The sequence below is a fragment of the Chaetodon trifascialis genome, chromosome 1 (genome assembly GCF_039877785.1).
Source record: "Chaetodon trifascialis isolate fChaTrf1 chromosome 1, fChaTrf1.hap1, whole genome shotgun sequence".
NCBI classification, from domain to species: Eukaryota; Metazoa; Chordata; class Actinopteri; order Chaetodontiformes; family Chaetodontidae; genus Chaetodon; species Chaetodon trifascialis.
Window position 1 is genome coordinate 28,687,949 of NC_092056.1, and position 15,572 is coordinate 28,703,520.

The window sequence follows — 15,572 nt, forward strand, 5'->3', positions numbered from 1 at the left end:
TGGATCTTTTTCCCCCTCCACAAAAAGGAAAGAAAATACTGCCTGCTGTTTTTGAACCGGTGAGACCAATTTGTCGAGAAAGAACGAAAGGCAAAGAACAATGAAGAGCAGCGAAGGGGAAGAGGAGTCTGGAGAGGACCTGTTCTTCTCACCTTTGATAAGTGCAATGATTACAGGGTAGATGGTGGAATCAGAGAGCAAATGAGCAAGGGAGGCAGAGAGGAGCCATCGAATCAAGTGCCTGGGTCTGTGGCGAAATGTGCCACCAGTGCACCATGAAGCTCTGGTGCTCCGCAGACAGCCGCAGAGAGGGGGGACATGCTGGGAGTAATGGTTTTCTGCAGAAGCGGTTAGTTGCAAATGCCATAAATACAAAAGTCGTACATCCTCACCCTGCCCCTCCTCCCTCTCCATCTAATCCTCCAAAAAGCCAGCCTGGCTTCACCTGACATTTCAGGCCTGTATAGAAGTAGCAGCAGCACCTCACTGTGCTCCTTTTATTCTTCTTCACACTGGCAGAGCCGAGCCTGTCGGCACAGAGCAGTTAAAGGGTAGGAGTGTGTGAAAACACGTCAGGCCACTAATCCTAATAGGACCTGATGGCTTGCTGTCATGCTGGAAAAAACCAAAGGATTGCGGGTACTTTCAAAAAGGATGAGAGGAGTCAGTTCCCAGATTGCGGCTTTCCAGAAACATGCTATTTTGTGAAAGGCGGAGGCAACAATGCTGCTTTTAAAAATAAGAGACTTGGCGGTCAGGTGAGGGTGCAGTACGCTGTGGGATGATGCCTGAAATAAGACACACAGGCTTTTCTTCTTTTTTTACAGGCAGTGGGGGTTTCCTAGAGAGGGATGCTTGTTTTTTATTCCTCTGTAGAGCAGGGCTGAGCCTGAGCCAGGCAGAGCGGTGAATGAAGACGCTTCATGCTTCACTTCTCTCTGCAGCTGTAAGAAGCAGCGACTCACTTCCCTCCACCGTTCATTTGTACCATATAATGGCTTCTTAAATGTTGTGTTCTGGGTGCAGACATGTTGTGAACAAAGTTAATGTTTTTACCTCATTTGTAAATACAAAGATAGATTAATAACAGTTATTGCTTTTTGTCAAGAAAAGGTGGGTTTAAAATGTGCAGCTTCTGAGAAAAAAAATCAAACCAAACATATCTTTTTTTTTTTTTTGTCATCATGATGGTGATGAGTTGAGCTTTGGACAGTTATGTGTTTTGTATTTGCTTTGATCTTTTTTTTCTCAGTAAATCTGTTTGCACCAGTGACTGCCGAATTGTGACTGCGTCTAAAAATGAAAGTGGAGAAATAAAAGAAATGGAGGGAAAGAAATGAAGGTTCTGGCCTCACATAATGACAAACAAGGAATTTACATTGTTGAAGAAAACACTTTTATTGATCATACTGCCATTGAACATGTGGTGTCTGAAATCTAACAATGGCATTGGAAAATATTTCCACTCTGCATCTCACATATGTCTTCCACCAATAATGTACGATGAGAACAATTTCATCTGCTGAACAAACATTTACTTGTTCAGATGTTTGTGGATATGTAAAATGTCCTGCAGTAGAAAACCCAGCCGTACTACATTTTAGTGGATTCTTGGGGAAAAGAACAAGCAAAATGGAGAAAATGACCAAAGGCACTGACGCAACACAGCATTCCTCTTTCAAACCAACTCAGAAGCAGATGGGTTCACTATTGGCAGATGTCCTTATTGGTTAAATCAAACGGTACACGAGCTTCTCTTCAGCAGTTACGCAGCCTTTAAGGAGCACCGCCTCTTCGCATTCATCTCAGTGTGCACTCAAGAGTGGCCTACATGCTGGCTGTCAATCACCTCTGAAGTGCCATTGAGTGTGCAGTATACAGTGTTCCCACTTCACACATTTCATTCCCACGGTTATTCTCCACGTGGACATCTCACAGTCATCAATAGGTACAATGTATTGACATGGCACTGGCTCACTGTGATCATCTGCTTAGATACATCCAGAGAATGTCACATGGTTTGTGTAAGACTGGCACATGCTTCATAACTGCAGTTCATCATGAAAACCAATTATCTAAATAGTGACATTAAGAGTAAATTTATATTTTGAACCATGCTTCAGTATCGAAGACCCTCAAACATGGATCAAAACCACAATTATGCTGGGAGATATATCGACCCAAACTTGAACATTTTTTCCCAGATTCTCTCCCACTTGTTCCTTATTATCGTGTTTCAGGGTCTCAGTTTCTAGGAGCATCAGAAACATTCAAAAAAGAGATTAAACCATGGTGCAAGATGCAGAAAGAAGTGTTCAAACCTAATATCCTAAAACAGGAGAACGACAAAAGAGTTAGGTCAAAACATCATGACGTCAACAAGAATGAGAAGTCCTTGAGGTGCTCAGAGACAAGGAAAGACATCTCCAATTAAACAGCAAATGAGCTAATCCAATCAGCACGAGGGGCAGTCCACAGCGTCACAAGCTGGAGAACAACCCTGAGATCAGAACGTGTAATCAATGTGTAATGACAGGGTGTCCACAGATTTTTGGCCATGTAGTGTATCAGGAAGTTGTTTCAATTTAAAGAATACAGATACAGATTTGGATCAGACCAGCCCCCACCCCCCACCTCATCTCTCTCTGCTCAAACTGTTCATCCACGGCAAACTTATGAATTCAAATGGCTGCATTTGTTTCAGCAACATCGACCAGTTCCTTGAAAACGAGCCTAAATGGAGTGCCGAGCTGAATTCTATATGTCGTGCAAGTTAATGGCCTTTTTCAAGTCTTCTTCCTTTCATAAAGAAAAACATAGGCAGATGGTGCGCCTCCGCATGAGCTACTAATCCCAATATGTATGGAAATTAATACCGAAAAAAAAAAAATGACATTAGTACACTCTTATTAGGCAAACATAATGGAATCACTTCACTCTCAAATAAAGCAATCAGACATCTCCTAAATTAAACATCCAATATGAAGCCGGGGGTGGAGGGGTGGGGGCAAGGGCTGGTGTTCTGCACTGATCCCTTTGGTATGCATTACATTGAGGCCACGCAGTTAACGAACATGTTTTCAGACACCAAGCAACAGTGTTCATGCATCTGAGTGTGGGTTATCAAAGACAGAGGTCCTTATTAACTGTACTAATAGAGTGTGATGAGGGAGCGAGCGAGCGAGCGAGCGTGCGTGCGTGCGTGTGCGTGTGTGTGTGTGTGTGTGTCTGTGCGCGCCTCTGCCTCTGCCTCATACGCACATAACTGCTCATTGTGGCAAGAAAGCCTGACTGGCCAGCCCATAATTACAGACAACTCCAGCCTTTCTATCACCTCCTCTCCTCAAATAAAGAAAAAGAAAAAGAGAAAGAGGTTGGGGCCATTGTGAAGCCATGCTTTCTTGCGCTCTCATCCATCCTCTGCTGCTGTTTAGGCAAGGCAAGGCCTCCCCACTCCTGCTCCTCCCCACCTTCTTTCCCAAGCACAAAGCCTTGGTTTGATATGCAAGTGTTGGCCCCCTCTCTCTCACAAACTATTTTGGATTGCGGCGGGGAATCAGCATCGTTGTCACCCTGCTGCAATTTCCTCGCCACTTACATTATTCATGTGTGTTTGTGGCTGTGTGTGTGTGTGTGTGTGTGTGAGAGAGAGGGAGAAGAGACAGTGGTTGAGGCTGCTGCTGATGAGAATCACAGAGCCAAAAGCAAGCACAACAACAACAACAACAACAACAACAACAACACTGTCACAAATACCACTTGGTAGCAGCTTTGACCTCAGTTTTACAGCAAAAACACATTGAAGGACCAGTGGAAGCGGTTTCCACCAGGGCAGGAATCGAAACTAACTAAATTATTTGTTTTTGTTTGCAGCGGTAATTGATAACATCTATCACTGTGGAGCCAAATGTGCCTTGCTAAAAAGTGCTAACTGGTCTGAGACCAGGCTGAGTTAAGCTAATGGTCCAACTTATTCCCACAGACACCCCACCCTGCAACGATTCTCCTCCCATGACTGTTTTAACAACAAATCCGAACTCAAGTTCCAGTTTTTTTCTGGAGCTTTCAACAATACATGACCTTCATCAGGGGATGCAGTGTGCTCTGTTCTCATGGACATGGATGTTTTCCATCCACAGCACTTTCAGCAGGCTGTGATGGACGGATGAAAGATGCACAAAATTGGCCTTGATCTGTGCATTCGCTTACAGGGATGAAGTTAATCCATGAATTTTTCAGCTTCAACTCTGTTGAACTTTGAGCCACAAATCTGCAACCAACAGCAAGCCAATGGTGACCTTTGGAGTGGAGAGCTGCAGGGTTCAAAACAGAAGAAGGTCTTGTGGCTGAAGAGCGGTGTGGTACCGTGTACTTCTATTTAACCTCCTTCGTCTACTTAAATAGGGAGGTGGTTTGTAGTCAGTGCTACAAATGAATCTTTTGAGTAAACTGTAAAATTGTCTCATTACCAAGCAAGCAAGCTTCTTGACAAGCTCATTTTTCTCTCTTTAATAAACTCTTTATTGAATAAAATTATGTTCAATCCCACCAACAAAATGCCCCGGCACACTACAGGAAAAACAGAGATGCTCTGGGAGCTACTGTGGCTGACTAGCGCTTGCACGTCTCGGCTAGCGTTAGTCGTTAGCCTGCCAGCTACGGTGGCCTCGTTCACCAATTAATCCTTCCAGAAGTTCTTAAAGCAACAAGTTTCTACAACCAAATATTTCACAAGGACATGCAGATTGATTTTGCCACTGTCTGGTGAGACCACGCTTTTACAGCTACTGAGGTTGAATGCGAGCATATCTCTGTCCATGACAGCTGAGGTCAGCCACTAATGCAGCTCAAAGGTAATTAAGTGCACCTTGATTAAAGCTGTTTTGTCAAAGAAACATTCAGAACATTTCTAAATCCACTTGATGTCTTCCATGATTTTATTCCATGTGGTATTAACAAAGAGACCATTACTTCATTTTTAATCAAACCGTTCAAATGTAGAACATTAAAACTTGCTGGCAGAGTGCATGTTATTATTTGATGCCTTGTGTCTACTAATGTCTACCTTTTATCCCCTTTATAACTGATGTGTCAGAACTGCAGTGTTAACAAAAACATGTAATGCTCATAAAAGTTCAGAAAACTTTCTATTAGGGTTGAATTTGAAAAAAAAAAAAAGTTTTCACAAATCCTCTCTCTCCGTATTTGGCACTGAAGAGCTCAACAGCAGACATGTAATATTCTGTGTTTCAGGATTCTGACATGATGAACATCACGCCTACGCTGTATGAAAGAGGAAACAACAATTCAAAGTATTAGTAAGTAGCAGTGAATAGAATAGTGTTCATTTCACGATGCTGTGAAGAAATGACACGGACTACTTCAATTGAAACTAAATTAACAGTGGCTGCTTGTGGTGTTCCAGACCCTGCTTAGAGGTCTAATAGTTGTTTGTGTTTGCTCATCTGCAGCAGTGAGAGCTGGGAGGAGGGCGGGCAGGGCGGGTGGAGACAGAGCAGCCCAAAGCAGGACCCCTATAGGTGCTTCCACACTCCACTAACTAAAACAATGCAGCCCCAAGCCTGAACCAGCCCACTGCCCTAACACCACAGTTCACAGAGCCATGTGTTAAAAAAATAATGGGCATGATCACAGCTGGGCACAGTGCAGAGAAGAGGCTGAGGAACACTGAGGATTCAGTGCTTTTATTTCTTCTTCTGCTCTGCCTCTCTCCCCTCTGGCCTCTTTCTGTTCTTGCTACTGAGCTGCGCTGGGCTCTGATGAGCTCCTGGCACTTTTCTTGCGTTTCTTCTTGACCCGGTACACGTGGAAGGTTTTGTTCTGGAACGTTCTGGTGAACAGAGAGGCGTAAGCCGCTGTGTCCGTCTTGATGGCCTCACAAAATCGAGGGTGGGAGGCGGAGACGAGGTCCGGATCATTCTCTCCCGGTCCATCCATGATCTGATGGTACAGAAGATGAGCATGTCAGCGGCAGCAGCGACAAGAGAGACGGCATGTTAATCAATGCATGTGAGATATAGTTGCTTCAGATAAATCACCAGCAGGGTGATGGACAGCCTCTCACAGCCTCTGGTTTCACTTTGCACTCCTGCCAGCTGGATCCAGCAGCAACTCCTGTAGGATTTTCCTTATTTATATATTTTAAATGGCTAAATTGCTAAAGCATCTGCTCGCAGTTTTGAATTTGAAAGAATGCCTAACATGGCAAATTATTTTAGCATCAAATGTAAAGATGGTGCCCCTAAAGAGGGACTCCGGGGACTTGAACTGCACAGAGATTCTGGGTTGATGGATCGATTTTCTTGGAACTCATGAGCCTAAAAAGAAACTGGACATAGATACTAGAAAACGGTTATTTAGGTTTGTTAGGCTCACAAAGAACAAACACATGAACAAGATTCTGATCATCAGTATTAAAGGATCATTATAAAGGCCTAACAGGACGCTGATCGTGGCACACTGTGCAGTCCTGAGGAGTTTTTCACTGTTAAACTCCTAATAAATAATATCAATGGATCCTTTTCCCCCCTCCAAACTTTAACTGATTGTAGCTTATTTAGTCATGAATATTTGATATTATAGGGGAAGATTAAGATTTCAAAAGATGTTTTCAGTGACTTTAGAAGCCTCATGTGGCCTTTGAGCTTTGGCCTTGGATATTAGAAATCAGAAGCTGTTGGGGTCATTTCATTTTCATATACAACTACTCAGGAAAAAACCCTTAAAGTTAACACATAAAATACATAAAAACAACAACACCTGTTGCTGTTAGAAGAGAGACAGCAGCAGAATTCAAATCAACGGTTTCAACTGTCACATCCATTTCTGTCATGAAGTTAAGACAGGGCAGGTAAGCTACAGGGACTTTGTTAATGGATTGGCAGACTCAGCTCGTCTGCAAATTGTCGCATCCTGTTTTTATTTATGTTAACACAGCCTTCCTTTTTTGGAATCAGGGTTGTGAGAAAACAAAACAGTGCAACAAAGAAAACAAAAGAAAGTAAGAGAGAAAGAAAAGGACAGACAGGAGCAAACCCAGCATTCCTTCAATAAAGCTGTCGACATGTCAGAAGTTGTGTTTGCTGTGTGATATGTACTGTCACACGCGCACACACACACACACACACACACACACACACACACACACACACACACACACACACACACACACACACACACACACACACACACACACACACACACACACAGCCACACTGACTGTGTTTCATGTGTCTTACACCACACTGAGCAAGACAGCCAGACTGAAGCTTGTCTCGCCTCTGGTAATCTAAATAGCCAGCGTGCAGCATTCAACATCAAACTGAGGAGGGGGAGGGGGGGAGGGAGGGGGAGGGGAACGAGAGGGTGCGACAGCCAGAGAGTGAGAGACAGTGACGTGCAGATGAGAAGTGAGACTATTGATCTTTGTGGAAGCTGAGAGCTTTCGCCAAGTCACAGGAGTTGGCAGAGGGGTCTGCTTCTCTCTCACACACACACACACACACACACACACACACACACACACACACACACACACACACACACACACACACACACACACACACACACACACACACACACAGTGAGTCATGTTAAATAAATGCCACCCACATGTCCGTTGGCCAGGTCGAGCAGGTCCCGCAGTCTGCAGCCTCGCCTGTGCCTCCGCTCGTAACAGATGCTGTTTTCCAACACCACGTAGTCGGCCCCGGCGGCCCTCAGGATGCTATGGACTTCCTCCGGGGAGCGGCGAGCATACACCTGATACACCTGCTCTCACACACACACACAGAGAATGGAAGTAGATTTATTTGGCTTGTGTGGATTTTTGATTGCTTTCTTTTGGCCTAAAGATCATCTGGCTTCATAATTTAACACCGGTATTGTTGGTGGGAGAAAACTTCTCTCCTGGAACTCAATTACCAGCCACATTTATTTTCTGAATTACAGTTTTGATGAAAGTTGTTTTAGATTCAATTATGATGTGTTTACTGAAAGAATCTGAAGAAAAGCAATTATGAGTGAAACAAAATCAGAGTGAGAACAAAAACAAAGTTGTTTAACAAAACAGATCTCTGACTCCAGAAACTGTTTTTAACCATTACACACATTTACAATTTGCAATATCAGTACCTGTTGTTCATATTTTTATATTCCTTGTTTATATTGTTTATATTGCTTGTTTGATATTTAATGTCTTTTTACTGATGCCCTCTATTTTTGCTATCCACTTTGCCGCTGTAATACCTAAAATTTCTGCACTGTGGGACTAATAAAGGTATATCTTATCTTACAGTGACACACTGAGCAGCCTGTAGGCACTGGAAGAACAAGCTTCAGGTTTAAATGAGGTGTGGAACACTGAAGTGGCACATGAATGTTCACACACCAAATAATGATCTTGGGTGTGACTGTGATTTCCTTTGCAGTGCGCTATGTGCAAGTGCCATGTTATAACAACGTCAAAGTTCTGAGAGTGAGAAATTCATGCATTATACCTTTCTCTCACAAACACCCACAAAGGAACAGGAAAATAATGTTTGGGCATGTGCATTACTGCTTAAAATACCACATTTTTAAATTAATTTAATTCATTTTTTCTTTTAAGAATTGCTTTTTTCAGGGTAATGTCCAAAACTCCAGCAAACATGTATAATAGTAAAAACTACAGGTGGAGGAGTGATTTTGCAGTGCATGCTCAAACCTGTTACCTGCACAGGTCACTCAGATGTTTTCATATTGCGGGCACCAACTTTGAAAAGACGAGTCTGGTGATATTCTACATGTCTCTAATTATCCACAAATCACAAGAAAAGACCCAAACCAACAGTAAGCTGAGTGTGTGTAAAGCCTGATATATACCGTATGTAATTCCTCTGTGCCATAGAGCTTCATTGCTGTCCAATCAAAAACACATCTACGAGCCACACCGCTGCACTGGGTGGCATTTTACTTCACGGCCATTTACACACACGCAGTAGCTTATTTCAAGTCAAACCCACAGACAATGTCCTGCTGCTGTGAATACTTGCTGTCCCTTCAAAATTGTATTCATCAGCCGCTGAAAATCGTCCCCAACAAATGCAGCATTTCATCTTGTTTGAGGCAAGTTTGCTTCAAAACTTCACTGACCCACTGTTTTAGCATAGACCTTTGAAAATGAAACAACATATTTATGACCCATTTTTACACAAATTGAGGCCGGACGGTTGCTTCCAATGCAGAATGTAAGGCTGTTCGGTATGTGAATTAATTCAGAGAAGGAGGGGGAAAAAAAGCATATAGCTAACAAGAACTGCAGTCTATGTCCACTAATGAATTAGTTTGTAGTGACAAGCCCACAAAAGAACTGGAAACATCATTAAGGTTCTTACAAATGTTTGAAAATGCATTTACACAGTGTTCCTCCTCAATACCACACATGCACACACTCACCATCCAGAAGCTCTGCACCGGCGCTGTGGATCATTAACGAGCTCCACACTAAGCTCAGGCCTCGCCAGCAGCTCAGCATGGCCGACTTCCCACTGGGAGGCAGAGCATAGGCTCGACTACCCAAGAGATGGTCCACACATTACTGTCTGCTCATTGTGAAGAAGACCCACACAGTATGCCGAAGCAGAATAAATAATAGCTGAGATAACTTGCTCCAGTGTTTTCCGTCTGTTGTGTGCGCTTCTGTTTCAAGCCTGTTTTTTAACCTGAATCACTTTTTGCAGTCAGTGTTTTGGACGTCGAGTTTTGTATTTCAAATTCTTAGAATCCAGTCAATATCAGAGTAACACAAAGGCTGAACGTGTAATGACGATGGCCATGCCAAGGTGAAAGGGAAGAAAAATCCAATGAAGACACTGTGCAACGAGAGAAAAGAAAAATATCTGGGTTTGAAATCAGTTTCATGACATTTAACACCGGGTTCAGACAGGAGGTGGAAGCGCTGCCTGCTGCCTTTCAGCGCCTGTGATAACCCGTTGGGCTGCTCAGACAGGAGGCACGCAGCGCAGAGACCCGCAGCTGGCTCGCTATCTGCAGCAAGAGTTTCAGTGTCGGCTGTATTTAGTCTGAATCTGGCAAGAAAAACAGCCTGACAATCTATTATAAATGATGTCAAAGATACAGTGTATTGCCTATGATAGAAACGATCTGATTCTGATAAATGATGAAATATGCATCCCATGCGTGCCAAACCTTCTGATGTTCCATTGATTGGCCCTCTCCTCTCCTCGCTGCTCTCCTGAATATCTGCCCAAACACTGCATTTATTAGACAGAGCATCTCTGCTGTCTGTGACCATTTTTTTAAAATTTTGTACTCATTACAGACATTTGTCAGGTGTGTCTAAACACACGCACAGAGAGAGAGGAAGCTTGCACTTCTGGTGTGAACAGCCAAGCTCCTGCCTCCTGTCTGAACGAGCCATAACAAATCATGTCTGTTGTGGTCTCGATTTTGTGCGGTGTTTTGTCTCTCGCCCTGCTTGTATTTTCCATCCTCCCTCTGTTTCTCTCTTCTCCTCTCGCTCTCCTCGTGGAGGGAGGTGGGGCCGATTCCCTGGCCACTTCGGAGACACACCTGAGCGGCATCAGCTCATCAGCCGCTGGCTACTTCAGCCAGCTCCTCCACCTGCTCAGGAAGATTTTCCTTGGTCTTCTCTCACGCGTCTCGCCACGCTGTTTGCCTTGCCTCTTTCCTCGCTTCCAGCTCCAGCATATTCTCGTGTTTACTTAGTTATTGTTTATTGTACCATTTTCCCTGTTAAGGTGATTTTTTGTTTCTAGAGAATTTCTAGTTTTTCCTCATTTTGGTGACTTTATGTTTTTTCTACAGTTTCTCATTTAGGCTTGCAGTATTGCATTTTTTAGTTTAGTCTTTTGCGGCTTACATTGCCTTTTTCCCCAAGTGGTGATTTTCATTGCTCTATTGTTTGCACTTTGTTTTTGAAAAAAGAAACTCTGTTACTCTCTCTCTGCAACCTGGGTCCTGGCTGTGCTTTTGCCACACAAACCGTAACACATGTCATTTGTAAATAAACAGAATCAAATGGAAACATTTAATTTGCTCTGCTGGGTGTGAAAAGTGGCTTCCTCCATGACTGGCATAGAAAACCTTTTGCATCCCCATTAGCAGAAAACAAAAAAAAAAACAAAAAAAACACTCTTCGACTGTATTTCATACATCACATACATTAATAAGATGCACTTAAGTGCGAGCGCCACCATTCATCTCTCCTTTACCGGAGCACAGCGTTTTTAGGCTCCATTTTTCTTCTGCTGCTATTCAGTTCACTTAATGGATGCACATTGTACTCAGTGCATTTGATCCAATACTCAGCCACACAATCACTGCAGGTCACTGGCCCTCGTTTTCAGACAATTCTCTGGTCTCTCATGCAAGACATTAGCATGGAGGTGAGTGACATGGGTGGGTGAGGCGATGTGTTTTCAGCAGTAGATTTATATGTGGGGGACAAAAGCTGTCATTAGAGTTACAGCAAGTACTGAAAAAAGGCAGAACATTCTGACTTCCATTCTAGTCCCAAAATAATATCTACAGCTAGTACATGTATATTACTACAATATAATGGCTACCGAGGGCAAAAAAGGCATTAAATAATGTGTAGGTAGACTTAAAACCTGTTCCAGTTACTACAGCAGAGGAGCTTTGATTTGGTCTTCTTCTGAGTGAGGGACAGGGGCTGATGTAACATTCAGGTCTGATGTCAAACTGAGTTCAACAGTCAAAGTGAGGAATGAAAATGTTCTTGTGAACAGAAGGAACAGATCTGAGGTCATATACAATGTCCATACACCTCAGCTGACCACAGACAAGTAGTGAATGCTGTTGCTCAATTGCATTTTTACAGCACAAAGTAATATTTACAGGCTGTGTAGTTGCAACAAGGTCAATAGAAATATGAGAACAGAGACAAACAAGAAATGTTGCTCTGGGCACCAAAAATTCAGGCAGAGACAGAGTACATCTGGTGGAGTTGAAAATGTTTCAGCTTGGGTGAAAATTTGTGGTTTTTCAGGGTTTTCTGGCACCATGAATACAGAGACATCAGCAGAAAGGAGAGGGTCTGGAGGAAAGCAGACATCATGGCAACTTTGGCAGTCGGAGCTGTCACACATCCGTCAGCTCGTCCACTGAATGCTTGAGGACAAAAGATTGCAGCCAAAAGATAGAAACACCACTCCAGCGGTCAAAATGAGCCCAAAAACCAATCCCTACCACACCCTCCTCCAATGCCACCATGGTCACATCGCCAAATGAATGTCATTCCACAATTATATTTGATGGAATTCATCTTTGTGGCGTCATTTTTGAAATAACATTCCTTGATTTCAGACAGAGCAGCTTTCTTATTTCTAATGGTGAAGGTGTGATTGGAAGAACAGTTATAGCTAGCTAGCTGATGAAGCTAAGGTTAGTTCCATGAATGTGCACTTGATGGCTACATATGTAACGTGTACGTACATACGTAATATTGTGCTAAATCACTGAGGCTAAAGCTTCTTGTCACATTCATAAAGTCAACATCCTCACCAGTCAGTGCATGTAGACATCTACACATCATGTTCTTGTAATGCAGACTACAGCTTGTTTGTCCTATTATCACAAGTATGGTAACAAATCTTTGGTTGCTTAGCTTACATACATTTTGTAGACTATTTTGATATTTTTTGCATGTTCTTACCTTTAAGTTTATCAGAGAAAAGGCCTTCAGAAAAAGAATTATTTTCTCAGGAAGTGTTGGTGATGTTGCTGGAGTGTAACCTTCCCCACATCCAAAGAAAAGAAGAACAGAGCTGCTAGCGATAGCCTAGCCGCTAACAGCATCTAGGACAGCTTGCACACAATCAGAAAATACGACGCTGTGGATGTGGCAGTCATGAACAGGGTTTTTCTCACCACGATCCATGAACTCACAAAAGAATGAATTCAGCTAATGATGTGCTTCCTGGCATTGTAAATAACTGAGAGACTTTAGGAGGCAGCCAAGCAAGCTAGTTAGCCAGGCGTGAGTCTTTTTTTTTTTTTTTCTACATTTACTCATTTGTATGGACGTCATACACACAAGGTACAATCCAAGCAACAGTAGACCAAGGTGAAGCCTTTGAGAGGAAGTGCTTACATTGGAGCAGATAAGCATACTGTCTAATACATTTCATATACACTTGCTCTTCTGTTTTTGGTGTTGGAAAGGCGAGAAAAAAGAGACAAATTAAGAGAAAATTAAATACCTTGAAAATATGAATAAACCAGACATCCTCTATACTTTGAGCTTTGAGGTATCTGCACTCAAATTCACCGCCAGCACATTTGAAATACAGGCAAGAGAATTGAAAGGCACAATAATGACAACTTAGCAACTTAATAGAGGAGCGATTTTTGAAATTCCGGTCAACCTTGAGTCAAGATCTGTGAGACACAAACTTACCTTCAAAGGGATTAACGAAGCACGAGGGGACAAGCACCAAAAACATGATGGATAAACTACATGCCTGATGCACAGATGGAGGAGAGGTGCTTATACAGTAGGTGGGGGGGTCTGGAAAACTGGGTCTTGGGCTTTGAGCTGAAAAAAGTAGTCAATCTGCAGCGAGTCTGGTGATTTCGTCAACAAGAGGAAACTAAATACACGGAGCAAATGAGCAGCAATGACGGACTAATGCTTGAAAATCTAAACAAACCATGTTAATTAATCGCTATCCAAACAGTAGATTCAATTAAATGGGCATCAAAATGCAAGAACAGTCTGCATTTATCTATAGAATGAGTATCTGTTGTCCACGGGTGATTTATACTGTATGAAGAGAATGCTTATTCAATTCATTTAATCTCTGCAGCCATCTGAAGGACACATATGTTGATGTGCAGCCTGCTAAGCCAGAGTGCAGTGCCATTACGCATAAATGACACCAGGCTGGTGCAGTAACCCCACACCGCAACACATACACTTCACACCGCCTGATTATAACTTGGTATTCTGTTCGTGTGGGACATGTTGGATTACAGCAGCTCATTGATCCAGTATGTCACTGACAAATGTGGTGTTTCATGTTCTGCTGGGTGAAATGCATAAGGGCGTAAACGCTGTGGTGCGATGTGACCAGCTGTGACGTGAGATACAGTAGAATTAAATGTGAAGTGTTAGTGTTGGATTGATGCAGTGATGTGAGGAGCTTTATCAGCATTTTATATTATTTCTATCACGATTGTACTATGAAATAAAATAGGTTGAGGGTTGAAAAGATACATTCATCCTCAGCCACATTATTTAAAAATGAAAGCCCATTTTTTTGCCAGCTGAAATCCAAACACACGTCCTATGACATCACTGTGCTAGCTACCCACACTAGATAATAGTAAAGTGTGGTTTTATATGATCATATTTTACAGGATAAATTCATGTAAACATACACACACACATAGTTTTCATTTCACTGTGCCTTTTTTTGTCTTTCACGGTGGAGACAGACGTTACTGTCTCCACCGTGAAAGACAAAAAAAGCTATCCCAGCACTCAAAGCACCGGGACTCACCAGGAAAACATCAGATCTCACCCAGTGATCGCAACAAGATTTTGTCAGAAGCTTTAGAGACACACTTAAAGGGAAGCCGTTTGGATTACAGACAGTACCCTCCTGCAATCATGAAGAGGCAGAAAACATCCCAACGTTTCCCATCAATCATCTAAAAAAGGAAGAGAAGGACACTCGACTCGGGCAGGTCTCGCTCGTGATAAGCTGTACATCAAAAACGCTCATTTCCTCTTTGTGTTTGCGTTACTTTCCCCCAACATCAAACAACATGCACAGTGTGTTAGGTTCATTCTGCTGTCAGAGCCTTTGGCCACTGCTCTAATACTTAGGATGGGTTCAATGCAGTGAACGAATTCCCCTACGGGATCAATAAAGGATAACTTAAATTTATGGAGCTGAATGTTACTGCATGGCTTTATGAGCTGTGAATGAGGTATCTGATGAAACATGAGCATTAAGAGTTCTATTCTACATAAAATCACTGACTCAACAATCCACAGTATTTCAGTCTCAGACCAGGCTCCTGTAAGTGTTACCCGAGCAACAGATCACCCTCCCAGATGGTGCTTTAATAATACATTACTTAAAGACTTTTATTGACTCTCTTGAGCAGGAATGGGCACGCTTCCTTATATTTAACAACACCCCCAAAACATCAGCTTGTAATTTATGAGAAACGGCTGAAAGATGAATAATCCCATAAAACAAGAAACAAGAAACAAGAGCTCCAAGAAGAAGAGACACTGGAGAAGGAGACTAAGAGAACGGACCAATTATACACTGAGGATGCTTCAGAAACTAGTACAAAAAACTGCTTCACACCAGAACCAAATGGAGCAGCCTGCGAAACAACAAAACACTTTCAACCTGATTAAAAATTCCAAGGTTTATTCTAAACCACTGCATTAATATCACACTCCATTCTATTAAGTACACTAATAAGGAAATTACACTGTTTGCTCATTGTTTAGTGTATTATATTAAGGTTTGGCAAATAAATGAGCA

At 42.5% G+C, this 15,572-nt stretch overlaps 1 protein-coding gene across 4 annotated transcripts in view; it reads right to left on the reverse strand.

Moving 5' to 3' along the window:
* Positions 1-5,571: 5,571 nt before the first annotated feature.
* The window catches only part of dpy19l3 (dpy-19 like C-mannosyltransferase 3), a 57,539-nt gene continuing 47,538 nt past the window's right edge, over positions 5,572-15,572 (reverse strand). For all 4 annotated transcript variants that reach the window (XM_070959931.1, XM_070959955.1, XM_070959948.1 and 1 more), the window contains 2 exons: positions 7,633-7,791; positions 5,572-5,961 (listed from right to left, as the gene is read on the reverse strand). In XM_070959931.1, coding sequence (XP_070816032.1) covers positions 5,758-5,961; positions 7,633-7,791 — 363 coding nt within the window. In that variant the 3' untranslated portion in view covers positions 5,572-5,757. The remainder of the gene's footprint in view (positions 5,962-7,632; positions 7,792-15,572) is intronic.